General features: G+C 35.7%; 5 protein-coding genes across 7 annotated transcripts in view; 1 reads left to right on the top strand and 4 right to left on the bottom strand.

The window, feature by feature from the left end:
- Positions 1 to 572: 572 nt before the first annotated feature.
- On the top strand, positions 573 to 9764 carry LOC111447955 (endoplasmic reticulum-Golgi intermediate compartment protein 3-like). Of its 2 annotated transcripts, XM_023087364.1 has the most exons (13): positions 573 to 965; positions 2390 to 2463; positions 2937 to 3020; positions 3176 to 3256; positions 4828 to 4908; positions 5749 to 5841; positions 6727 to 6906; positions 7060 to 7127; positions 7236 to 7287; positions 7879 to 7932; positions 8082 to 8174; positions 8492 to 8558; positions 9490 to 9764. In XM_023087364.1, the coding sequence occupies exons 1-13, from the start codon at positions 824 to 826 to the stop codon at positions 9576 to 9578; spliced, it is 1158 nt and encodes a 385-aa protein (XP_022943132.1). In that variant the 5' UTR covers positions 573 to 823; the 3' UTR covers positions 9579 to 9764. The 2 variants fall into 2 exon arrangements, with proteins under 2 accessions (XP_022943132.1, XP_022943133.1); XM_023087365.1 differs by lacking the exon at positions 3176 to 3256.
- An 18-nt stretch (positions 9765 to 9782) lies between these two features.
- LOC111447956 (probable inactive receptor kinase At2g26730) lies at positions 9783 to 13479 on the bottom strand. The gene is made up of 2 exons (XM_023087366.1): positions 11552 to 13479; positions 9783 to 10704 (listed from the first exon to the last, which is right to left on the bottom strand). Exons 1-2 carry the CDS (start codon positions 12783 to 12785, stop codon positions 10049 to 10051), a joined length of 1890 nt encoding a protein of 629 aa, XP_022943134.1. The 5' UTR covers positions 12786 to 13479; the 3' UTR covers positions 9783 to 10048.
- A 1684-nt stretch (positions 13480 to 15163) lies between these two features.
- On the bottom strand, positions 15164 to 16874 carry LOC111447976. The gene has a single exon (XM_023087395.1). It carries the CDS (start codon positions 16756 to 16758, stop codon positions 15499 to 15501), a length of 1260 nt encoding a protein of 419 aa, XP_022943163.1. The 5' UTR covers positions 16759 to 16874; the 3' UTR covers positions 15164 to 15498.
- A 1339-nt stretch (positions 16875 to 18213) lies between these two features.
- LOC111448033 (probable anion transporter 5) lies at positions 18214 to 21261 on the bottom strand. Its single transcript, XM_023087477.1, has 2 exons — positions 20747 to 21261; positions 18214 to 20089 (listed from the first exon to the last, which is right to left on the bottom strand). The coding sequence occupies exon 2, from the start codon at positions 19955 to 19957 to the stop codon at positions 18629 to 18631; it is 1329 nt and encodes a 442-aa protein (XP_022943245.1). The 5' UTR covers positions 19958 to 20089; positions 20747 to 21261; the 3' UTR covers positions 18214 to 18628.
- A 2181-nt stretch (positions 21262 to 23442) lies between these two features.
- LOC111447398 (BRASSINOSTEROID INSENSITIVE 1-associated receptor kinase 1-like) overlaps positions 23443 to 25794 on the bottom strand; it is an 8736-nt gene continuing 6384 nt past the window's right edge. Inside the window, exons 8-12 of one of the 2 annotated variants that reach the window (XM_023086545.1) lie at positions 25540 to 25668; positions 25108 to 25449; positions 24477 to 24871; positions 23774 to 24105; positions 23467 to 23737 (exon numbers count right to left, since the gene is read on the bottom strand). In XM_023086545.1, coding sequence (XP_022942313.1) covers positions 23791 to 24105; positions 24477 to 24871; positions 25108 to 25449; positions 25540 to 25668 — 1181 coding nt within the window. In that variant the 3' untranslated portion in view covers positions 23467 to 23737; positions 23774 to 23790. Of the gene's footprint in view, positions 24106 to 24476; positions 24872 to 25107; positions 25450 to 25539; positions 25669 to 25794 lie in introns of both variants that reach the window. The other variant, XM_023086546.1, reaches the window with a different exon arrangement.

The raw sequence follows: 25794 nt of genomic DNA, 5'->3' as shown, positions 1-25794 counted from the left end.
ATATTATTTTAGCTATATTAACGTATGTTTTTAATAAAAAAAAAAATGTTATAAAAAATCTTAAACTTTTAATGATGTTAGTATATACTGAAAGGATCGGTTAAGTTTTTCGTTATTGTATTCGTTATTTCTAGTGTGATATATAATATATGAAGAATTATTTGTAAAAAAAGTATATAATTTTTATTTTTCAATATAATTTCTATTAAAAATTTTAAAACATCCCAATAAATTTAATAATATTTAATAATAAAAAATATAATAAAGTATTTTACTAATATAATTTCTAAAAAAATAAATTTTAATATTGTAACTTACAAATCTTAAAATATTTAAATACTAATAATTTGGTTTAGAATTCTAATAAAAAATTTAAAACTTTACTTTCTATATATATATTTTTTTAAATTAGCTAAGACAAAGATCTTAATTTTAAAACAAATTTATTAGGATTTAAATATTAAAATTTTATTTTTTAGAAATTATATTAGTAAAATACTCTATTATATTTTTTTATAAATTTTATTTATATGAAACAGAATTAGAAAATAAATAATTCGGCAATACCGCGAACGATGTCGTCCGCTAAACAATGCGACAATGGATTCCGTATGTTCATCGTATTCGGCGAAGCAACTCAAATCGACAATGAAGCTCAAATCGCGTACGGAAAATCTATGTAATTACCGACCTCTCCGGCATTCAGACATTTCTTGATTTAGTCAAATCAAATTCTATATATGTTAATATTCATCTGATTTCTCTGGAATTCGAATTCCGGACGGTGGAATTTTCCAAGTTTGTTGCCTTTCTTCGTCAAGCCATGGATGCCATTTTCAACAGGCTCCGGAATTTGGATGCTTACCCTAAAATCAATGAAGATTTCTACAGGCGGACCTTTTCTGGTGGCATAATCACCATTGCTTCCTCCTTTATCATGCTCTTCCTCTTCTTCTCCGAGCTAAGTATGTTCCGGTGCTTTTTCTTTCTTTTTTCCCCCGTGAAAGTCTCGTCTACCCGCCATTTATCTGGCTTGGTTCGATTCTAATTTGAATTGGACGTGATTTTGATTTTATCGGAAAGTTTTGGAAGGAGCTTGGGAAATTGCATATTCGAGTTGTGGTTTGCTTGTACATTGTGAAATCTGGATGCTATTTAATCTTGTGGGAATATTTTGATGTTGATTTAGCGATTTGCCCTTTCTCGGTCTTCTTATGGCTGTTCATTATGACGTTAAATTGCAATGTGGTGTGGGTGATTGGGAGACCAGCCATCTTAGGGGCCTGAGGATAACATTTTTTTCATTTAATACAGTTTATCCTGACTGGCAGAGGTAGGTAGGAGAAGTTTCATTTTGTGCCCCTTTCATTGTCCTTGCAGTTCAATTATTCATAGAAGCATATCAGGCTCAAACATGATTCTAGGAATTATTTACCAATGGGTATCATAACCTAAATCTAGAGAAGCCCGTGTTTGCCCTTCACCTTTACCTTTAATCCAATCATCAAAGATAGAAGAAATTATCAGTAATTTATTTGCCGCCTATGAAAACTATCTTCTCTGCCAAAGGTTATTTCATATTTGAAAATCTGTCAAGTTCTTCTCTTCTAGGATGTACTGAAAAGTTACATGAGGGGGTTCAACTCTTTCTTCTACAAAGTTTAGTTACTACTTGATGAAATGATGTAGTTGAGAAATCTTATGCCTAAACAAATTGATCTTTTGACGTCAAATGATTGACTTTAAGCAATCTAGTGACTCGTGTATCTGACTAGGTTGATTTTTTACTTTTTTTTCTTTTCAAATTGTTCTGTAAGTTTAAGGATAGTTCGTGAAATTAGAGGAGTTATGGTTTAGAAGCAGGCAAAAGAAGTTTTAATGTGGAGAACTTTTTAAGATAAAAAAGCTATAGGACCTCATACGTTAGTTAGGTCACTAACATTTTGAGGGGTTTTAAATGTACTTGAAGTGACTTATGAAACTTCAGACCTATGAGCTCAGCGAGTCGGTAAAATGTCCTAATTTTTTCACCTCCTCCAAGTGACATCAATGATGCTCCTTCCCAAACTTGACTTTTTGGAGGTAATTGTCTTTTATGGAGACAATTCATTTACATTTTATGAACTTTTTCATGGGCTATGATCAACAATTTCTTGTTGGACCTTGAAGGGTGCTTAATTCCCCCTTCTAGCTCTGTTTATACTATCAGGTTTAGCCCATGATATTTCACTGGCTTCATCCTGTTTGTTTTCTACTTTTTGTATGAGTAGATAATTCAGTATTATGTAGTTCGAAAGTATATATTAAGCCATTTAATATTACGTGGTTTTATATCTCCTTTTATTTTTTGAAGCTTTTTGTGACCATCATTTGTGATGTGTGGTTGCAGGATTGTACCTCCATGCTAAAACTGAGACAAGGCTCATCGTAGATACATCAAGGGGGGGAAAGTTACACATAAATGTAATTATGGGTTTTTGTGGCAATGATACTATATTGTTCTTCCTCTGTACATGCATTAACTTTAGATTAATGTTCACCTTTAAAAGCTTTTAAGTCATTAACTATTCCCTTCTTCGGTAGAGGTTGTGAATTTTTTTATTCCATGTGGTTCAACTAAAAGATGGAATTGGAGATGAAGCTTCGATTGGTAGTCCTTTTAAATTTCCAAGAATGTGGAAACTGTCTAGTTTTCTGTTCCCAATGCTGGTAGTTGTGGGTTGGGAAAAACTTTCTCTGTAGTCTAGATATTGTTTTTTTTAATGTCGTTCAACTAATCGACTTCTTACCTATATCTGAATTATTGCTTTTGAAATAGGTTTATATTTAAAATTGACAAACTGTATAAATGTGAATTACAATTTATGTTCCTCTTGACCTAGTTTAATCGTCTTTGTTCTATGGGCTCAAACCTTATCCTTTTCTTGTTGGTGCAGTTTGATATGAGTTTTCCTGCGATTCCATGTTCTATACTCAGTATTGATGCCATAGATGTCAGTGGAGAGCAACATCTTGATATAGTATGTGATGCAAGCATCAGTGCTCTGTCTCTGGATCTCTGATTATTTTTTTTCGTATTATTTTACCATTCTATCATGTAACTCAGCTAGTATTTCACTATATACTTCAATGTAGTCTCACATTTTCTTATGCTTGTATACGCTATTTCTTTCAGAGACATAATATAATCAAAAAAAGAACTGACTATCATGGCAAAATCATAGAAGCCAGACCAGATAACATTGGTGCCCCTAAGGTTAGTAGGGTGTATTGTGATGGTTTGTGCCCACAAAAATTGATTACTTGTTTTATCTGTTTTACCATGGTTATATGACAGGCTTTTGGTATCACTTGCAGTTGCTATAATAATGTTTTACTTCGTCCATAATTGATCATATGAGGTTTCAGAATTGTTTTTTTGTTTTTTTGTTTTTTTGTTTTTTTAAGAAACGATTTTGTTGATGTATGAAATTTACAAAAGGGATGTAAAATCCATGATGATTACATGAGGCTTTCCTAGTTGTTTAAAGGAGAGCGTTAGAGTACGAAGAAAATAGATTACACAATTTATACCAAGATATAACATAATAAATGACAAGACCAAAGAACACTGAGAAGGTTTCTCTTTATTAAAAAAAATACTCTTTGTTTTCTTTCTTTCCAAAGAACCCAAAAAAGGCCCGAGTGATGTGCTTCCATAACAATGCCTTGGAATTCTGTAAGGAGTTATGATAAGAAGGTCCTTCACATCTCTAGGTAAAACCAGCTGCCAACCAAAGGATTCACGAACTCTGTCCCAAAACTTCCAAGCAAACTGACAATGAATAAAAATGTGGTTCTGAGATTCATCATCAGCCTTACAAAATGAGCACCACCAAGGGGATATGGCCAAGAAAGGCATACATTTTTGAAGGGCATCTTTAGTGTTGATGGCTTTATGAGAGATTTTCCATTTTTTTTTTTGGATGATTGTCCTTCCAAATACCTCTAGTCTCCCATATCAGAAATAAAATTTTGTAGAAAATTGACCACTAGGATTGAGGGACCATTTCCAAGTGTCTTCAACTTGAGAGAGATGTTTAAGGTCCCAGAAGTTGTCGGTGGTGTTCCAAACTTCTTTCATCGAGGCCTCCTTACAATGGGAGAGGATGTAAAGGAGGGTGCATAATGCCAAAGAGGAACTAGTCTCCTAACTAATAATGCAGTGTGTTGCTCTGTGGTGCACTTTTTTTTTAATATCATTTTACTTCTCACACCTTTTTCTAATTTTCCAGTTCTTTGATGTGATGTGTAGTATTGATTCTTCGGAAAGTGTATGGAATAGCTGGTCCTTCATTTATACGTTTCCTGATGTTCTGGCTTTATGGACTTTATGATTTTGAATGAACATAAATTGCATTCAGAACCATATACATAACTTCAATCTTCGAAAGCCATATTAACAATTCGCGAGGAAGAATGCTTTGACCCTGCTAAAATATCCCAAAAAATTGCTAGGACAAATCCCTAGTTCTCCAATATCCAGACCGGTTCTTTATCTTCTCATTGTATATCTTCTCATCTTCTGAGATAGCTTAGGGATGACAAAGTAGTTAAAAAGATAAAACTCGTGTGTCTGAAGTTCCTTTACAAAAAGTAATATTTCTCCCCAGCTCATCTCGTGGAGATAAAACGATTTCTTGGATTCTTTATTTTCCTGGATTCTTCTGTTGGTTTCTTATTTTAGAAAAAGTTTCAATTATTCTTTTTATTTTTTTCCCCGTAAAATTTTCTTTTGGCTATTGGTATTTCTTTCTGTTTATTCAATTTTGTTTTTTCATACTCCAGATTGAGAAACCGTTGCAGAGGCATGGTGGCAGGCTGGAGCACAATGAAACATACTGTGGTTCATGTTTTGGAGCAGAATCGGTACTTTTAGTCCTCTATAATCCTTTGTTTAGTTTTTTTTTCAATTTGCAGTTATTCTTTGCATTGCTTTGATTATGATTCTGGTTAGATAATCCATGGTGTTTACTAAAGGCTTTCTCAATTAACTAAAAGAGAAGCATGTGTAAGAAGCAAAGAGATTGGACAATTTACATAAAGAGATTGCATAATAAATAACAAGATCAAAGAACGTTTTTAAGGTATTTTCTGTTTCCTGGAAAACTCTTTTGTTTCATTCTTTCCAAAGAATCCAAAAGAAGTCCCTAGCAATTTTCGACCACAACAAAGCCTTTGCATATTTGAAAGGATGCCCCAACAACATAGTGCACAGAAAACCCTTTACATCACTAGGAGAAACTAAATTCCAGCGGAAGGAATTCATGACTGTTCTCGAACCTCCTTGCAAATGGACAGTGAATAAAAATGTTCTGTGATTCAACGTCATATTTACAAAGAAACACCAGCCAGGGAATAAAGCCATGAAAGGCAGGCGCCTCTGAAGAATTTGATATTAATATTATTATTATTAAAGATATCCTTTCTGGTTTCCATTGTCTTGGTTTTCTTTATAGCACTTTAGATTGGTAAGAAGCTATCTTATAATTTTGTTATTCATCTTGGATTTTGGAGCATTGGTATTCTTTTCATGTCTTATATGTGTTGTATCTTCCGAAAATATTATTTTTATGAGTGACTGGCATATTGCTGAAATGAACATCATTTATCGTTTTGCTGATTTTGAATTTTTTTTTTAAGTTCCGCATATTTCTTGAAATTTCTATCAGAAATGTGAAGGGTTTTCTCCCCTTATCTTGTTTGCAGTCAGATGACGAGTGTTGTAATTCATGTGAAGAGGTTCGTGAAGCATACAGAAAGAAAGGTTGGGCTATTACTAATCAAGATTTGATAGACCAGGTACATCAGATTGTTATAATTGCCATTTATAGGATATTATATGGTGTACTTAGGACTATAGGAGGCAACCAGGTAGCTAGTCACTTAAATATGCAGCCCCACCAGGAAAGGAAAAATAACATGATTCTTCTTGTAAACTCATTAGAGGTTGGAAAAGATGCACATCAATAAACTTATGCATTTGTGTGCTCGAGAAACAAGTTTGATGCATGTCACTCTGAAAATTTGTTGTTTTGTCCCGACTACTATATTATGTTTATTTGTTATGCTTAATAAGTGCTGGATCCATATTCAAGTTATACCACTAGTGTCTGTGCTAACACGGGTGTTGTATCTGATGTGTGTTGGACATGAATATATTACCCACACTAAACTATCCATGCTTCACAAGAGAAGGAAGAAAAATCCTACTTTCAAATGTTACCCATCTACTATCTCTTGTTTTTTCGATGCCCTTAGTTCTAACTTCTATGATTTGTAAAATTGACAAACTCCCTAAGGAGTTTAACAGTGACACGATGATACTGATACTGTCAAGGCCAACAGCCATCTTATCTATCTTGTATCTATTTGTCTTCCGCCTTTTGTTTCTGGATTCATCAGAAATTATAAATACTGACTTTTGATTGAGGCATTGGTTTCAAATGTCAAGGAACAGATGGCTGTAATTAATTTGGGGATTATATGTGCAGAAGGCCCTTTCATATTTATAAGTTTTTCAATGTTCTTATTCTTAAAGTCGAGTAATTTTTGCTTGCACCAACCATTGCATGAAACAGAGGAAGGCACACTCTGCATTTACAAGTCTTGTTTCCAAACTACAAGTGAATCGTGTGATCTGTTTTTGTGGGCAATTAAGATTTATATGCCTTTTCATTTTTTTAGTGCCAACGAGAAGATTTTATACAAAAGGTAAAGGATGAAGAAGGTGAAGGGTGTAATATCGAAGGATCTCTTGAAGTTAATAAAGTAGCTGGAAGTTTCAACTTTGTGCCTGGAAAAAGCTTTCATCAGTCAAGTTTCAATTTTCTTGGGTTGTTCGCATTGCAAACAAGCGACTACAATGTATGAGTTTATACTTTCTTGTGTAAATTTGAAATACACTATACAAAGGGCATGCGTATAGCCAAGCATTGTTTGCTAATCAATCTCTTTTTTCTGCTGTGATATATATTTATCATCCTTATTTACATTTTAAGTTTCATCTGCATGATGCAGGTAAGTCACCGAATAAATAGATTAGCTTTTGGCAACCACTATGATGGCTTGGTAAATCCCCTTGATGGGTAATTATTTATTTATTTTGCCTCCTCTATAGATGTTTAGTCATTGGAAATGGTTCTAGTACTATTAATAATTCTATTATCTGAGATGAGCTTCCATTACTTGTTCAGGGTGCATTGGAAATATGATAAACAGAATGTTATGCACCAGTACTTTGTCAAGGTAAGAAGCTTTAACCTAGTTTAGAGTAGGGTTTGTTTTCCCTGCTCCAGGGATAGACATTCTTAATATCCCGTTTCTCTTCAAAATTGAACATAAATTTTGTTTAGATACGTGACATATTTACTGATCAGAATTCTTACTAGTGAACGATGATACACCATAATCTACCTCCGCACCCAAATTTTAAATAAAAAAATTAATTAAAAAACCTCTAGGAATTAAAACTAAATGCTATGATGAGTGGGTAAGGATCCGCACAAAGGTGAAAATCCGAACCTATAAAGTCATTTCCTCTCGTCATACAATTGACAAGTCATGAATTCACTTCTCGGGGATTACTCCTTGTCAATTTGCAGTGATCCCAACGTCATCTGGAGTAGTTTTGGCACTTGGGAAAATGCTATTACAATTTGAAGCTTGTGTCCATTTACTTTTGTGTATGATGAGTGCCGTAGTTTAGAACTGCCCCGATCTGTTAAAGCAGCATACATTGATCCTCATATCGTATTTGTTACTTGGGTTTAGGGTGCAATGTTCTCGCTGATACTTGAAAGTTGTTAGGAAGAACAATGAATATATCTCCAATTGCAGGTGGTTCCAACTATATACACGGACATCGGAGGTCATACTGTCCATTCAAATCAGGTATTGCTGATAGTCCCAGTAAATGAACTTATGCATATTACAATTTCTCTTGGATGATGCCCTGAACTTCATACCAATGAATCTTACTTATGCATATTACAATTTCTCTTGGATGATGCCCTGAACTTCATACCAATGAATCTGTGCAGTACTCTGCAACGGAGCATTTCAAGAGTGTGGAGTTCGGAAATTCTCTGTCTATACCCGGAGTTTTCTTTTACTACGATCTTTCTCCTGTTAAGGTTGGTAATATCTCTACATGCAAAGTGTTCCTCAAAACAAAAATTATAATGTTCTTCATTGTAATAATGGAACTTCAGCTGCACTGATGGGTGATGCTAAATGTCATCAGGTTCTTGTTTGAGTGGATCATATTTATACGAAAAGTTCAAAAGAAGAGCATAAACTTTTAGATTTTTTAGTGGGGTAAAATTAAAGTAGGAAATGAAGCATGTGTGTAGACTTGTTCTAAAGAGAAGTGAACCATAAGGCCTTCCATATAATATGTGCCACACATTGCAATCTGTGTTTGACTTATTTTTTCCTATGCATTGTTCAGGTGACCTATTCAGAGGAGCATGTTCCATTTTTACACTTCATGACTCACATTTGTGCCATAGTTGGAGGTACTATATGCTGTCCTTTCTCTACCTCTTCTTCCTCTCGACCCGAGAATAAATACATGCATATTTATATGTTTACTTACACGGTTTCTTTCACTCCATACATCAATTGGACAATGTATCTGAGCTCTCTTTCTGGTCTCGTTTATGTAGTCATCTCTCATTTTCCTTCCTTTTGTTCTCTCGATGGAAAATAGACGTTATTTTGATGACCTCTGTTTTTTCTTCTTTTTATTTTTTTGTTTAGAAAAAGCCTTTCTTTTTTCACCAGAAGATAAATTGTGTACCGGGATAGAGTATTATGTTGATAGATGAAGAGTGGAAGAGTTGCTATGAGAAGTACACCCATAAAGGATGCTTAAAAGAAAAGGAACCATATTTATTAGGTCTTTCCAATAGAGAATTATAAATGGAAGCCTCTTCTAAACAAGTCTTGAAATAGTACTCTTTTCCAACCACACTTCCCACGCAAGGGCTCTGAGAATACAATCCCACAAGACCCTAGCTTTCAACAAGGATGCATGGAAGTACTAAAAAAGAAGGGGGGATGACCCTTGAAGAGTTGGGAAGACATCTTATGGTCGACCCGAAGAAAAACCCAACAATATGAACTCTTGAAAACCATACCAAAGCTACTAAGTGAGAGGACAATGAAAGAATAAGTGGTTTTGGAGTCTCATAATTCCTTAGATACAAAATATGCCAATTTCACCGAATGGACATCTGGGGATTCATTCTTAGAGCCACCAATATTCTATAGTGAAATCATTTATTCCTCCAAAACTATTCTTTTTAGATATTTAACTCTTCGTTTGAATCAACATATTTCCTCCTACCTTTCATTGTTCTTTATCAAAGTGTTGAGAAATGTAGACATATGTCTTAAATTTACTATCCCTCGACGGTATGGCTAAAACCAAATCTCCGTTTGCAGGTGTTTTCAGCGTTGCAGGAATTGTAGATGCATTCATATATCACGGTCAAAGAAAAATGAAGAAGGTCGAAATTGGAAAACTTGGTTGATATCTCAGCTCTCTTCCATGTTAGTGCAGTTTTGATCAAGCTGATACGTTTCATTTGAGAATCAAAATGCAATTGTATCATGATTTAAAACATTCTTATATTCCATTTCAGGGAATTAGATTCATTTCCAAACTGAGGTTAAAATCAGTTCCCCCCCCCCCCCCCCAAAAAAAAGGGAAAACAGGACACAAAAATGGGGGGAAAAGCAAGTTTAGTATAAGATAGAAGAAATTTATGTTGACCCCACAACCCATTCTGACAATTGTAAAGTACCATATGATACAGATTTTAATTATTATGATTCATTTCAATTGGTTTGTGTTCTTCTTCTGTGAGTGAAGATTCTGGTAAGAACCTTGTATCCTTATCTACTCTACCTATCAAATGAGATCAATGGATTTCAATGCCATAAGAAAAGTCTGAATAATAGTAAAGTATTATTCATAATTTGGCTTGAAATGGTGCATCTTTCATCTCTCATCCAATGCAATGCCTGACATTGAATCATCTGTTAATGATTGATCAAAGGATGAGCTATACTCTTCTCCATTTTCTGTTAGCCTGATACTTTCAACCTCTCTCACAACTTCAGTCATCTCTGGTCGTTTATCAGGTGAAGTATTGCAACAACGTATTGCAATCTGTAACATATTCAACATTCCTGGAATAGCAGATCTTTGTGAAGCTATTTCAGAGTCGAATATCTCTGCGGTCCATTCTTCTCTTACTGCTCGGTTCACCCAAGCGCATAAATCAATGCCGTGGGAACCCTCTGGTGCTGAGTGAGATGAGATTTTTCCTGACAAAAGTTCAATAAGAAGGCAGCCAAAGCTCCAAACATCTGACTTTCTTGACACTCTCTTTATTTGTTGATATTCAGGTGATGTATATGAGGCTAGGCGTTGAGCTGCAATGGGAAGGGCTACAAGAGAAGCAAAACCATAATCTGAAACAAGAACCTCATCATTCTCACCAAGTAAGACATTTACAGATTTCAAGTTTCCATGTGGGATAATGCTATTTGGCTTGGTATTTAGATGGAGATATTCCAAAGCCCTTGCCACTCCTTGAGCAACAACCAATCTTGAACGCCACCTGAATGGAACTCTGCCCACACCTCTGCCTCCTACGTTGCACAAAAAATATCGTTCTTTGAAGTTAAGAACACTCTACCTTAGTTATGTATGTTTTCTTATGCATGGTTTAACTTTATCTGTTGTAATCTTTTAGCCAAACAATATCTAGAACATGAGATTCAAACCAAGCATATGAATAGTTGATGTAAGCCCACCGTTAGCAGATATTGTTCGTTTTGACTCGTTATGTATTGCCATCAGCCTCACTTTTAAAACGTGTCTACTAGGGAGAGGTTTCTACACTCTTACCAGGAATGTTTCGTTCCCCTCTCCAACTGATGTGGGATCTCACAATCCACCTCCTTTGAGGGCCCAACGTCCTCGTTGACATACCACCCGATGTCTGGCTCTAAAACCATTTGTAACAGCCCAAACCCACTATGAGATATTTTTCGTTTTGGCCCGTTACGTATCGCCGTCAACCTTACAATTTTAAAACGCGTCTACTACTCATACAAGGAATGTTTTGTTCCCCTCTCCAACCGATATGGGATCTCACAATCCACCCCCTTGGAGGCCCAACCTCCTCGCTGGCACACTGCCTAGTGTCTGGCTCTGATACTATTTGTAACAATCCAATCTCACCGCTAGTAGATATTGTCTGCTTTGGCCCGTTACGCGTCACCATCAGCCTCACGGTTTTAAAACGTGTCTGTTAGGGAGAAGTTTCCACATCCTTACAAAGAATGCTTTGTTTCCACATCCTTACAATGAATGCTTTGTTCCCCTCTCCAACTAACGTGTGATCTCATAGTTGAGTTGAGCTATATCTAGGAGTACACTTGTTCACAACAATTTATGGAAGGGAACGAGAGAATGAGAATGTATAGAGCTTACCATGGATTCTATCAAACAAGTTCCCCTTTTCTGCATACTTGTAGAGCAAAAGCTTCTCTTCTTTGGTGTAGAAATAGGCAACAAGTGGAAGCAGATTTGGATGCCTTTGCTTGGCAATAACTTGTACTTGCTTCATGAATTCATCGACGCTCAACGGTTTCAGATCTCTAAGCCTTTTCACGACGATAGGCGACCTGCCTTCAAGCATAGCCTTATAACTATTCCCAAATATCCCCTTACCAAGTCCCTCAGCAGAAGCTTTAAGAAGATCTTCAAGGAGGAAATTTTCACTCTCCTCCATGAAGATGAGCTTTCCTCCTTCATCTGCTGCAGGTCCTTGGTTCTGAACTGAGATGTCTGTCAAGTTTTCATTTCTCTTCTCTTTTGTTTCATTCAATCCTATTTGCTTCATAAGCTCTTTTAGCTCTCGATGTTTCTTGAAGTAGAGAAGCAGCAGCAATAGAGTAGCAACAAAAAAGAGTACAATAACAAGAATTAGCAACAAAGTGACAAGATGCTTAGAAAAAGAATTCGCTTCAGTGGCTTTACTAGTATCAGGAGGTGCTGCTGCTATCTTATCTGACTCTTTTATGATTGAGTTGCAGACAACATCAGAGGGTCGACCGCAGAGTCCTGGATTACCGCTATAGGAGCTCGAGCCGAACGACTGAAGAGCCTTTGTTTTTGGAATAGAACCATTGAGATTGTTGTTTGAGACATTGAATACTGATAAGGAAGACTGGTTGAGTTCAGATATGGAACCTATAAGTCTGTTGTTCTGAAGCTGCAATGACTGCAATGAATTTAGGCTCACAAGGGAATTTGGAATCCACCCATCAAACACGTTGAATGATAGATCTATAGCCTTCAGCTTCTTGTTGGAAGAGAAATTGAATACATTCCCTGATAAGGAATTGTTCTTCAAGCTTAATGTAGACAATTCAGTGAACTTCCTTAAAGCATCGACGTTCATATTCCCCACCAATCCCAAGCTATCCAACGACAGCATCGTTACTCGGCCATCGACACATCGAAGGCCATACCAAAGCGGAGGCTGATTGTTGTGGCAGTGAGTTCCACTCCAGTTTCTGTTAAGGAAAGAGTCATTGAAAGTTGCCTTCAATGCATAAAGAGCATCTCTCTCATCTCCATTAAAGCCAAGAAGAGTATCAACTTGAGCTACAACAGAACCAAAGAACAGAATGGCTGCAATGAAGAACAAAGAAAACTCCATGCTTAAACAAAAGTTCAACTTAGAGCAAATGTTCAGTGGCAACAGGTTTGTATTAAAGGATGTCGATAAGATCGAAACTAAGTTTGTTTTGAGTTCATATTACAGCTATTCAATCAGCATTTTTATATTGATATAAAAGATATAAACAAGGGAATGGATCACCATTTTTTTTCTATTGAAAAAGGGATATTCGAGCTATGAAACAAGGTTGGTTGTTTGACATTGTTTCCAATCCAGCTTGATCGGAAGAGGTACTAAGAATGCTAAACCTGTCCATTTGCAGTTGTACTTATCGATGAGATTTGAGTGTTCTGGGAAGTTCAAATGTTTGATTTGTTTTCTTTCCTTGAGAACTTTGTTGTTTAACTTGAAGTCAGTTTGTTTATATTTTGTTTATATTGAAAAAGGTTTTAAAGAGATTCTAAACTATTGCTTTTGGTGTTTGGAAAAGCAGCAACGGACAAGAAATGTAACAGTCTAAGTCCATTGTTAATAGCTTTTGTCTTCGTCGATATGTAGCGGACTAAAAGGGACAATATCTACTAACAGTGAACTTGAACTATTACAAGAAATATGTGTACAATCTGCTCGTAACGAAGAGCATATGAGACAAGATGAGCATTGGAATTTACTAAACTTTTTTTTGGCTGCTACCGAAGGTGTAGCCTTTCATTTCTTGTAGCGTTCTCAGTGCAAAAACTTGAAGAATGAGGGTTGAGGATTGAGGATTAATCATTCGATGACTGTCAGTTTTGGAGATATCAAGTCCTTTGTGATTAAAGAAGAGATTAAGCAATTGGTGCATGTTAAGAATCAAATCTAGGCGTGAAATTAGTTTGAACATCAAGTATCAAAGAATACAATTTTGAAAAAATGCAAGTCAAAACACGATGGGTTTACATTTGGTAGATTATTTTGATTTCCAAATAGGGGTTCAAATTAATAGTGACAGAACCTATAACATGTGAATCATATCTAAAAATATGAACTTGAGACGCCAAAGGTCGTCGTGAGTTTACTTTTCATATATTTTAAAGCCAAAGCTTAGTTTTGAAATTTGGCTACACAAAGATTAAAACACATTATAGAAAAATAATTTGGAACTACTAAGTTAAATACAAATCATTAGCTAAGTTGAATGTTCTGGCACCTCAACAATTGTTTGCAAACAATACTCTTCATGTTAGCCAGTGTTCTTCTCTGCGAAGATTCCTCACCTACAGCCTAAATTTCAACAATGGCTGTTTATGATATAATACATTATCCTCACATTATAAGGGAAAAAATCGCCTAAAACGCTTGTATGTACCATCCCTCTTCAACATCATTGAGAAGGATAGAGTGGTTAGAGAGAGGAGAAGAAACAGGATGAGGCAAATGATTAAGCCTCAGGCATTCTTAGAAAAGGAAACGGAGTGGGTCTAAAAAGAAGGCAAACAAATAGGCAAAAACCTAAGTTCTTTCTTAAAGAGAAAAGACAGTCTCCCTAAAGTGGAAGGTTGGTTGAAATGGAAGGGAAGAAGGGAGCCAAACAAATAGACAGAAAACAGAGTGGGTCTACAACAGATTCTGGTTTGAGAGGAGGAGAAAGACAGAAACAGAGAAGGAAAAAGAACAGGAGGCAAACAAAAGATCTGCAATTACAACAAAACTACTCATGATATCATGCCCTGTACATCCCCTTGGGAACATCAAGTAAAAGGCAGGTCACCAGACAATAAAGGTAAGAAAAATAAACTTACCACGGGTAGATATTGTCCGCTTTGGTCCGTTACGTATCGCTGTCAGTCTCACGGTTAGAGAGGAGAGCGAAACATTCCTTATAGACACGTTTTAAAACTGTAAGACTGACGACAATACATAACAAGCCAAAGCTGACAATATCTACTAGTGGTAGATTTGGCCTGTTGCAAATGATATCAAAGTCAAGTTATCGGATGGTGCGAGACACTGGTTGGAGTAGGGCTAGACTCTCTCCATAATAGACGCATTTTAAAATCGTGAGGCGGATGGTAATATGTAACAAGCCAAAACAGACAATATTTGCATGTTAGTGGACTTGGGCTATTACAACCTAAGAACTACTGCATCAACAACTTTTACTAATCAGTAGTCAAAGGAGACTTAGCCAATATTAGAACATTAAGTTCAGTATAGACCACCAGATCAAAGCATGTTATTTCAGGGATAAACTAATCAGTAGGGTCACAAACATGTAGACTACTAAACCCATCTACCACTTCCAATAAAGGAGAATAACTGTACAATCAAAACTCCAATCTAAAGAGATTGAGACCAAGCTGCTCAACTTGATAACCATTGGTATAGATTATAAAAAACAAACCCAAGTGAACTGTATATGACATAAATCTGAACAATCACTATCAAAATGAATCACACGACAATGTATAAAACTTAAGTTATTCATACCCTTGACCATACACACCAGCTAAAATTAAAAATGGAAAAAGAAAAAGGAAAAATTACCCTCCATGTATAGGCAAGCACATGAAATTCTAACCAAAGAGGTCTACTCAGCCAAGGAACACAAGAATAAAATCCTATAAAAGTACAACTCAAAAGGCTTGTAACTTGGTGAGAAATCTAACCATCATATAAAGACTACAGACATCCATACAGTATTATCCTAAACAAAGTAAAGTTCAACCGCTTCAGAATCACTATACAACATCTGTTACCTCATTCAGATCGTTTATTTTGAGACCAATAAGATTTCTGATTTCTTATCTTTGCTGGGTGTGTAAGCATTTGTTGCTGTTGCAGCCTTTGCAGCCGCTCGAGTTCTGTTGTCAAGCTGAATAAGACTCCGAGTTGCCAATATCACCTGCGGTACTAAATCATGAGATGCCCTTGCATATAAACACCTTACAGCAACGGAAGCTGCATCCTTAACATCTTGTGAATTCAAAGGAGCCAATAAACAATGTCCTAAAATTCTAAGTAATGGCTGCAAAAGCTCCCATGGAAGCGGAATTCTGAACCCCTTAGGTTCTGAATCATCGGAATTGTTCCCACACGTCTCAACTTGTAGGTTACCCATTTTTACTGAAACATCCTCTATTTCATCCCCATACTCCAAAGCCCTTTTCTCCGAAAACCCATCAATATCCAAACCATCTTCTTTATCAAATTCTCTCTTGCAGCAACAATCTTGCCCAGCCCACGACGCCGCAGAGCGACAGAGTTCAAGCTTCGACCAGCTCGGCATCTGCGAGATCTGCTTGTAATAGCAATCGAGAGCGACGCCAATGATACAAGCTCTTTTGGTTGACTTCACCGCGTTCTGTGGTTCAAGCGAAGGGCAAAGAACTCCAACGGATGGCCTGAATTGAGCTTGGGCAACAGAATTGGGCTTATTCAGAGGAGAATGGTAAAGAGAAGGCTGCGAAAGATCAGGAATCGCGACAAGAACAGGCTTCCCAGCCCGAGACTTAACCTCAGAGGAATAAAGCGCGAGAAGCACAGCCTCAAAGCCGGCGAGAGAAGGAGGAGAAGGGGAATCGGAGGAAGTAGAATGAACGCGAGAGAGATACAAAGAGGAAAGAAGTGGAAGAAAGGAAAGAACAACAAGGCGGAGATGGGGATCGGAAGAGAGAAAAGTATCGTAAAGCCAGTGGCAGAGAGGGTCAGAACCAGATCCAGAGACGGAGGAGGAGAGAGCAGAGGAGATAACGGAGTAAGCATCGTGAGAGGACAAAAGAGAGAGGGCCGGCCGGTCGGAATCGGCGAGAGAGGAGAGAAAAAACGAGTCGCAATGAGGGGGAAGGATGGAGGAAAGAGCGTGGATGCGAGAGCGGGCTTTGGAAACGGACTCCCACCATGAGTGCATAGGGTCGTTATCGGCAGTGGCGGTGGTGGCGGAGGGGTTGTGTGGGACGGTGGTGGAGGAGACAGAGGAGGTGGGGGAGGGGGAATGGCGGTTGTTGACGGAAGGATTCCGGTGGAAGTCCATTGGGAGCAAGGTTTGTTGTTCTTGTTCTTCCTCGGAAGCCCCCTGCTTTCAGGGGGACGACGAAGCCGATGGGTCAATCGTTGAGACAAAGACAAAAGTGAATCCTTCTTTTGGATTAATGCCTTTCTTTTTCCAAGATTGACCTTCTACTTTTTCAATCTCTCGATTTTGCCCCCAAGATTTTTTTTTTTTTCAAGTCCTTTAAATTTCATAAAAATAATAATTTACTCAAACTTAATTTATAATTCCAAAAATGCCCTCCTTCTTTTAAGAATTATAATATTACCTTTAATGAAAAATCATCGAGAATCAAATAAAATAATGTAAAATATGTAAACCAAATGACTCTATGAAATTACGTTGATACTTCAACATATTACGGGTAACTGGGTAACGTATGAGACATCTCTATTTTTCCCTTCGGGAATCCTTAGAATTACCGCTACTTAGCTTTCAATTGGCCTCTAACCATCAAATGAAATGTGAATAACCCGTCCTCCTCTCTTTGAAACAAGAGATGCTCGTTTTGTCGATGCTTGAAATAATTTAGTCTTCTCCATTTGAACATTTTTTAAATAAATGATAAATTTTAGGAGTAATGATTCTTCCCAAAGTTCAGAACTAAATTCTAATTTCCTCAAAATTATATAATTTTATTTTATTTTATTTTCCTCTTTTGATTGGGAAGTTATTGATAATAACAATAACTCAATTCTGGAGGTTGAACTTCAAGCAGTTACTTATTATTTAATGTGTGAAAATTCACCACATTAATTGATTGATCCTTCAACTTTTATTTAATTCAATATAGTCCCTGTACTTTTGAAAATATCAATTGTGCCCCTACATTAATGTAAATCAAAGTTGGCAGACACATAGAGGATGAAACAGCCCAGCCCCTTGACGTGTATGTGCAAAATGAATGTTGAACAGTAATAGTTTTCCTATATGTTATGCAAGCTTCAATATGAACTACATTGATATGTATGTACCAACCAAAGTGTATTGACTACATGACTAAATGGCAAGATTGAAGTTCAAACACTGTGAAACTTAGAGACGAAGCACATGATTGTGATATAGACATTGTCTCTAGCGATCTTCATCGAGGAAGTGCAAGAACTGTTATATAATACAGACACACACAAGACAGGAAAGAGAAGACAAGCGAGAAGCTAAGCAGAAAATTTTATATAATATGACTACTGTGACCGTTCTTTTTAGTTCAACAATATATAGGGTGGGAGATATGATCTCTTGATTTCTTGACCAAGAATCACTCATTCATCCAGGCATATAAAATTGTTTGCTACATCACACGATTCCAAATTTCATTTTCCTCAAAATAATTTGTTGCATGAGAGAGAGGAATACGTCGATGTACGTGCACACATGTAAGAGGTGGAAGATTCAAAACTTCGACCTCCTAAGTTGACAATAGAGTAAAATATGTAGAACAAGCTTCATTTATGCATATCATTCATATCAAAATCTATGGGATCAGTTGAAGAAATCGGAAATGATCCCAATGTATCATACACAATTACAAATTTGTAGTTCCACAGACTTTATTTTCACATAGAAGCTATGCAGTCCACGAGACAGATGTCACAGAAATATCAATCATCAACTACAATGATGCTAAATCATGGTACATTCTTTATGTTATAGAAAAGAAAAAACTTTAACTTAGAAATTGAAACACGTAGCATATGAAATAATAAGATTTCCTCCTCCTATCCTACACGCCACTATAAACTCTTTTTGGCATTTGAAAGTTTGTAAATACACTCACTGTGATGATGATCATAAATCAATATATGAATGGTGATTGTGAGGCAGTTTCCATGAAGAAAAAAGGAAGGTTACCTCAGTCGAAAATTCTCTCACCGGTTGAGAAGAGCAAAAATACAATAGAGCTAAGAATGCAGAGCAGCCCTGGAATGGAGAAAACAGCTCTCCAGCTTTCTGGACTTGAGAGATCTGAATTGGAAGCCTTTGCAGCTTCCAGTAGTTTGCCAGTTAAACCGACTCCAATAATACCAGCTAACGTACCAGCAGTGTTTGAAACTCCCATGACAATACCGGCATATCGAGGAGCGATATCCATATGATTCACAGCAAATCCTGCTCTCCCTAAAGCTAAGAAACCAAGAGCCACAGATGAGCAGAAGATAGCCCCCCCAGAAGTTCTGAACATGGGGATAGCCATCAGTGCCAGCGATGCTACAGCAAAGCCTATTGTGTTCAAGAATTTCCGAGTTCGAGTAACAGATAATATTCTTTTGGTAACCAAGTGATCAGCAGCTATCCCACCAATATTCGAGAACAAGAACATGTTAAGGTAAGGCAACATCTTAGAAGAACCCATCTCCTGGAGACTAAGTTGAAGACCAAGCTCAAAGTAGGTAGGCAGCCAGTTCATCAATACATATAACGCATAATGGAAGGTAAAATTGTTTACAACGATCGCCCAAACTGGCAAGCTCAACAAGATTTTCTTCCATGGGATGTTCGAGGTTCGTGTTGAAGTTCCTCCATCCTCTACTTTTACTTTATGGTTTCCTTTCATTGGCAGCAGAGATTCACCAAAACCAGCAGCAACAGCTTTGGCATGTTCAGAACGTGGAGGGTCGCTTGCATACATGAGCCATAGCACAGACCATGTGGCACCTAACAACGCCTCGGCAGCAAATACCGACTGAGGCCCTCTATACTTTACCAGGCTCGGAAGGATAAGCATTCCAGCAGCGGCACCTAAGTACATTCCTGAGGTTGTAAGAGAAACAGATCTAGATCTCTCGTGAGGAGGAACCCACTGTGCTAAAACAGTGTGGATTGAGGGGAAGATGAAACCCTGTGCCACACCAACAAGTAACCGAGCAATTACCAAGACCATCACCCGACTCGGATCGAGTGGGACTAATGCACAGGTCAGGGACCATAAAATAAATGAGATCAGAAGAACCCTTCTTCCTCCAATTTTTTGAGCGGCCCATCCACCAGGAACCTGGGAACAGGCATACCCATAGTAAAATGTTGAAAGTATAGTACCTTTGCTTGATTGATCTACCCCCACAGCATCAGCTGCAAATGTATAAGCAATCGAAAAGCCAACACGTTCCACATAACAAACAGAGGTGCAGATGAAGGTTAAAAGAACGATCCAATAACGCTTCGGAATTTTCATCATCGACATACTTCGCCAACAATTCTACGCATACTTTAAAGAACCTTTACAGTTGAAGATTGAGAAAAATCCCCGAGTGGCTAAGAAGATATCGTAAACAACTTGATATATTTCAACAGTATCTAGAATGATAGAAAGGGCCTGAAAAAAGGAGAGGAAAAATTTAGGACATGAAACAGAAAACAGAAACTAAGTTCAATGTAAGCAAAATAATTGCTCCAAATTAACTTCCTGTCTTCTGAGAAAGAAGATAGATGAGTGCATCACAAGAACAGGCTAATGAAAGATAATTGACTTCTTTCCTCATGTTTAATTTGAACATTTCTTGCAAATCGAAATACTCAGATCAACAAATGGATGCATTGGCAGATAGTATGATCTTATTACAACAGATCTAAGAATCGAGAAACCCATTGCTTAAAGTCAATCTCTGACAAGAAAAGTAGATGGAGTGGCTACAAACGCATTCATATAAATCTATGTGATCGGGATTTGCAAAGAAATGTGAGAAGTCCTCTGACGCGATCCTACTTACTAATCCAGTTTATAAATCAGAAAACGAGAAGGAAACGACTCGAGAAAGTAGTGGTTGAATGATTAGACGAAGTGCTGATGAAGAACAAATTATATGAACTAACAATGCACCAAAATGAAAGAAAATTCATGCTGTAACGACCTAGATTGGTCAAATAGACGATTCCTTACCGAACTTACGAGAGCAGAGAGCAGAGAGCAGAAATTTGCAGGAATGAGAAATAAAGCCACGAATTAAAAACAAATAGGTGATTGAGTTCTTACAAAATGGTACAGATTCAGCAGAGGAAGATCACATTTCCAGCAACAGAGACAGTGAAGAGAAATCGAAAAATTCCTAAACAAATGTGCCTTTCACGAGAGCCAAATGCATCAAGTCAACTCTGCTATGGGGGTGGGTAGGTTCGGCCGTTGAATGCTCAAATTCAGACGCAAAAATGCACTTGAGTGAGAGAACCAGTCGAATTCACGTGCATTAATGCGGAGAAAGTAGGGGTTTTAGCGTAATTGGGCCTTTCTTGATAAGAACAATAAATCACAATATTAGTCTTCTTAGAATAATTCCAACCGCCCCCCCACAAACCCCGACCCAAAATCCTCCCACCACCGGCGTTCGGCATGAACAAGAAACCACTGATCGGAGATTCAACCGGCGGCGATGTCCGTCAGGTGAAGAAGAGAACCGGCGGCAAATTCCTTTTTTTTTTTTTTCTTCTTCTTCTTTTTTGACATAGAGATCTGATTTGAGAAGCAAAGGTAGGACAGGATTATAGGAATTGGACCCCACTCTCTGGAATCGCTTCTCCGGGAAAGAATTTCTTTTTTTTTTTCTTTCTTTTTTTTCTAAAGAAAAATCACATAAAAATTCAAATTTCCACTTCAAATATTTATTATTAAACCCAAAAAAAATATTAGATATAATAATTTTCATATAAGTAATATTTTTAAATATAATATATATTATAATTTTAGGGTAAGAATTTAAACTTGAGAAAAATAATAATTATCCCGATTTTAAATTATATTTATATTTTATCAAATATGTTAGTATGGATTTTCTTACTCTATAAAACATGAACTTTGAAAATTTTGCTAAATTTTAATGAGCAAACTAGTCGAGTATAAATTACAATAATTTAATAATAAATGTGGAAATTAATATTAAACTTTTAATAAATAAATAAATAAAAAGTATATGTGAACTATGGTCGAATTAATAAAAACGAAAAAAATAGTATAATTTTTTATTTAAAAAGAGTCAAATATGGAATAGGTAGGCTAAAATTTAGACATTACAAAGTTACGTGTTCTAACCTATCTACTTCAATTCTTTATATATATATATATATATATATATATATATATTGATTTATAATTTTCCTTTGACAAAAGTAACCAAGAAATTGTCGATATATCTGTTTCCTACTCATACCCTTATTTTTATGATTATTGAATAAAAAATTTATAATTTTTTTTAAAAAAAATTTCAATAGTAATCTAAAATATATATATATATATATATATATATATATATATATATATTACAATAATAAAATAAATTTAAAAAAAAAAAAAAAAGTGGAAACTATATGCACAAATGTGATATATATATATATATTACAATAATAAAATAAATTTAAAAAAAAAAAAAAAAGTGGAAACTATATGCACAAATGTGATATATATATATATATTACAATAATAAAATAAATTTAAAAAAAAAAAAAAAAGTGGAAACTATATGCACAAATGTGATATATATATATATATTACAATAATAAAATAAATTTAAAAAAAAAAAAAAAAGTGGAAACTATATGCACAAATGTGATATATATATATATATTACAATAATAAAATAAATTTAAAAAAAAAAAAAAAAGTGGAAACTATATGCACAAATGTGATATATATATATATATTACAATAATAAAATAAATTTAAAAAAAAAAAAAAAAGTGGAAACTATATGCACAAATGTGATATATATATATATATTACAATAATAAAATAAATTTAAAAAAAAAAAAAAAAGTGGAAACTATATGCACAAATGTGATATATATATATATATTACAATAATAAAATAAATTTAAAAAAAAAAAAAAAAGTGGAAACTATATGCACAAATGTGATATATATATATATATTACAATAATAAAATAAATTTAAAAAAAAAAAAAAAAGTGGAAACTATATGCACAAATGTGATATATATATATATATTACAATAATAAAATAAATTTAAAAAAAAAAAAAAAAGTGGAAACTATATGCACAAATGTGATATATATATATATATTACAATAATAAAATAAATTTAAAAAAAAAAAAAAAAGTGGAAACTATATGCACAAATGTGATATATATATATATATTACAATAATAAAATAAATTTAAAAAAAAAAAAAAAAGTGGAAACTATATGCACAAATGTGATATATATATATATATTACAATAATAAAATAAATTTAAAAAAAAAAAAAAAAAAAAAAAAAAACTCTTATTTGAATGAAAAAAATTTCACTTCAAAACGATGATCCAGAGCTTGCTTGTAATGGATATAATCCTTGAGAATGTTCTTAAAATATAAGCAACTTTGGAGAAGAAGCACTTCACTAGTGTTCCCTGCCAGAAGAACTTGCCTTCTAATCTCTCAATTCACTTCACTAACCACACAAATCCCTTGGAAAAGAAAGAACGAGACAAGAACAGCCAATGTTCTTCAAGATTATTACTACAATCTGTACTATGGATTCTCCAGAAACTAAGATACAAACATAATCACTTCACTATAATCACACAAAATCATTAGAAAAGAAAGAACGAGACAAGAACACCCAATGTTCTTCAAGATTATAACAATATGCACTAAGGATTCTCCAGAAACCAAGATATAAACATGGTTGTTCTATGACAAAATCTAATCCTGAGACAATAAGTAATGAGAATTCAATGATTTATCGAACTTAATCCATCCAAGTGATGTGTAATATAAATTCATTGGTACAGAAGGAAAATTTGATAATACAAACCAATATACTTATGCAACATCACTTTATCAGATCAAATTTGAAAAATCAGCTGAATTCTCATGTTTTGATTACCAACCCCTCTACAAATTACTGAGAACTCAGATATGTGGTACAAGATGAACAACCCAGAAAATTTATGATGAAATTATTTTTTTCTATATAAAAAAAAAAAAAAAAGTGGAAACTATATGCACAAATGTGATATATATATATATATATGGTAAATATATACATATATCAATCCTTAACTTACACGAGGGGGCTTCCAGAAATCATCTCGGACCAGACAGTTCATCAGGAGGCATTTCAGCAGTAGAGTCAAGAATCCAAGTAGTACTTGGGTGGGGATTGCGGCTTACTTCTTGTTGGAACCGATCCTCTTTCTGCCATTCTTCCCATCTTTCAGATAACCCATCACCCTCGAGCATCCGTACAACCTCCGACATCTTAGGCCGCTCGGTAGGAGTGCCTTGTGTGCACAACAAGGCAACTTGTATGAGCTGCTCGACTTCGTTGTCAGGATAGTTTCCCGCAAAATCGGGATCGACTAGCGTTTCAAGCCTCTTGTCTTTTAGAAGTCCTTTCACCTATAATTCTCCACAGTGGATATAAAAATGAATACTTCGCCTAAAGTCCAAGCTATCTTATATGTAACTAACAAGGTCTGAATCATACAACTTTTAATGCATCCACCGTCTATTCAATACTAAGCCAATCTATTATATTAGTTCTTATGACGCCTTTATGTGTAGTCCTAATAGGTTGAGGAAGCAGCCTTAAGAGAACTAAACTAATGAACTAAATTATGAAACCCGTTAATGTATTGTACTCGTAAGAAGTGGATGTTATGTTGCGTTTTACTGATACCAAAAGATACCGAGCAACTAAACCGTGTTTTCGTAGGTGTCAACATATTACGTTATAGCATCCAAAAATATTAAGGTAAGGAAAAACATACCCAATCAAGAAGCATGACATCATCATCATTTGCAAGCCGGGCAAGATCAAAGGCCCTCTGTCCAGTTATGAGTTCGAGGAGCATTACCCCGTACCCAAAAACGTCAGTCTTCTCAGAAGACTTTCCAGTCGAAAGGTACTCAGGCGCTATATGCCCAATTGTTCCTCTTACTGCAGTTGTGACATGAGTATCTTTGTAGTCCATGAGTTTAGCCAGCCCAAAATCACCAACCACGGCTTCAAACTCCTCGTCAAGCAAAATGTTTGCAGCTTTCACATCCCTATGAATAATCTTAGGATCACAATGATCATGTAGATAAGCAAGTCCCCTTGCCGATCCCAAAGCAATGCGTTTTCGGTTCGACCAATTAAGTGGAGGTTGTGATTCTGAACGCTCTACAATAGTGTAAACCAAAAGCAAGAGAGTATCATGTGAAAATTCAGCACGTGATGTGATTATGTTAACTTGTAATACTTTTAAAGTTCACCCATGCAGTCATTTCATGTGATTGTGGATTTACCAGAGAGAGAGAGAGATCAGTTCAGTATGCAATCTTTTTGGTCATATGACTGCAACACTATGCAGAGTTTTAAGAACCATAATATATATAAAGTATGCTATGAAACCGTACCTCTTAAACACGATGCTACACTTCCATTAACCATATATGGATAGACCAACACCCGCTCAGTTGGTGTCATACAAAATCCACGCAGGCGGAGAAGATTACGATGCACAGCCATGCTGATCATCTCTACTTCTGTTTGAAATTGCAGCTCCCCACCCTGGGAACGTTCCTCTTTAAGTCTTTTAACTGCCACCAGAGATCCATCAGCCAGACGTCCCTTATAGACCTTGCCAAAACCACCTCTACCTAGAATATTTTTGTTGCTAAAATTATCTGTAGCAACTTGTAGTTCACGTAGAGAGAACCTCTTAAGCTGACCAAGATGAACTTCTGGATCCTCTTCAGCTGTATAGAAGAAGTGAAATTGAATAAATATTCCTGTTAAATGATGTAGGAATGTAACATTTTCATAACTTTGTTGCTAAGTACACTGACCAGGTACATCAAAGAAATGATCTTGAGGTTTCTTCCGACGCCACAGAGCAACTGCAACAGCAGGAGCAGCAAACAGTAAAGCAGCACCAGCAGCAACTCCACCAGCAATAGCTCCAGTGGCAGAATTACCTAAAAGCCAAGCACCAAATTGAACAGAAAAGATAATTTAATCAACAGTGTCAAATGACCATATATGTCTTTCTTAATCTTCTTCTTCTTCTTCTTCTTCCTTTTTTTTTTTTTTTTTTTTTTTTT

Source organism: Cucurbita moschata, unplaced genomic scaffold, assembly GCF_002738365.1.
Source record: "Cucurbita moschata cultivar Rifu unplaced genomic scaffold, Cmos_1.0 Cmo_Scf00009, whole genome shotgun sequence".
In the NCBI taxonomy this organism is placed as follows: Eukaryota; Viridiplantae; Streptophyta; class Magnoliopsida; order Cucurbitales; family Cucurbitaceae; genus Cucurbita; species Cucurbita moschata.
This window is presented reverse-complemented; position numbering and strand designations above follow the sequence as displayed.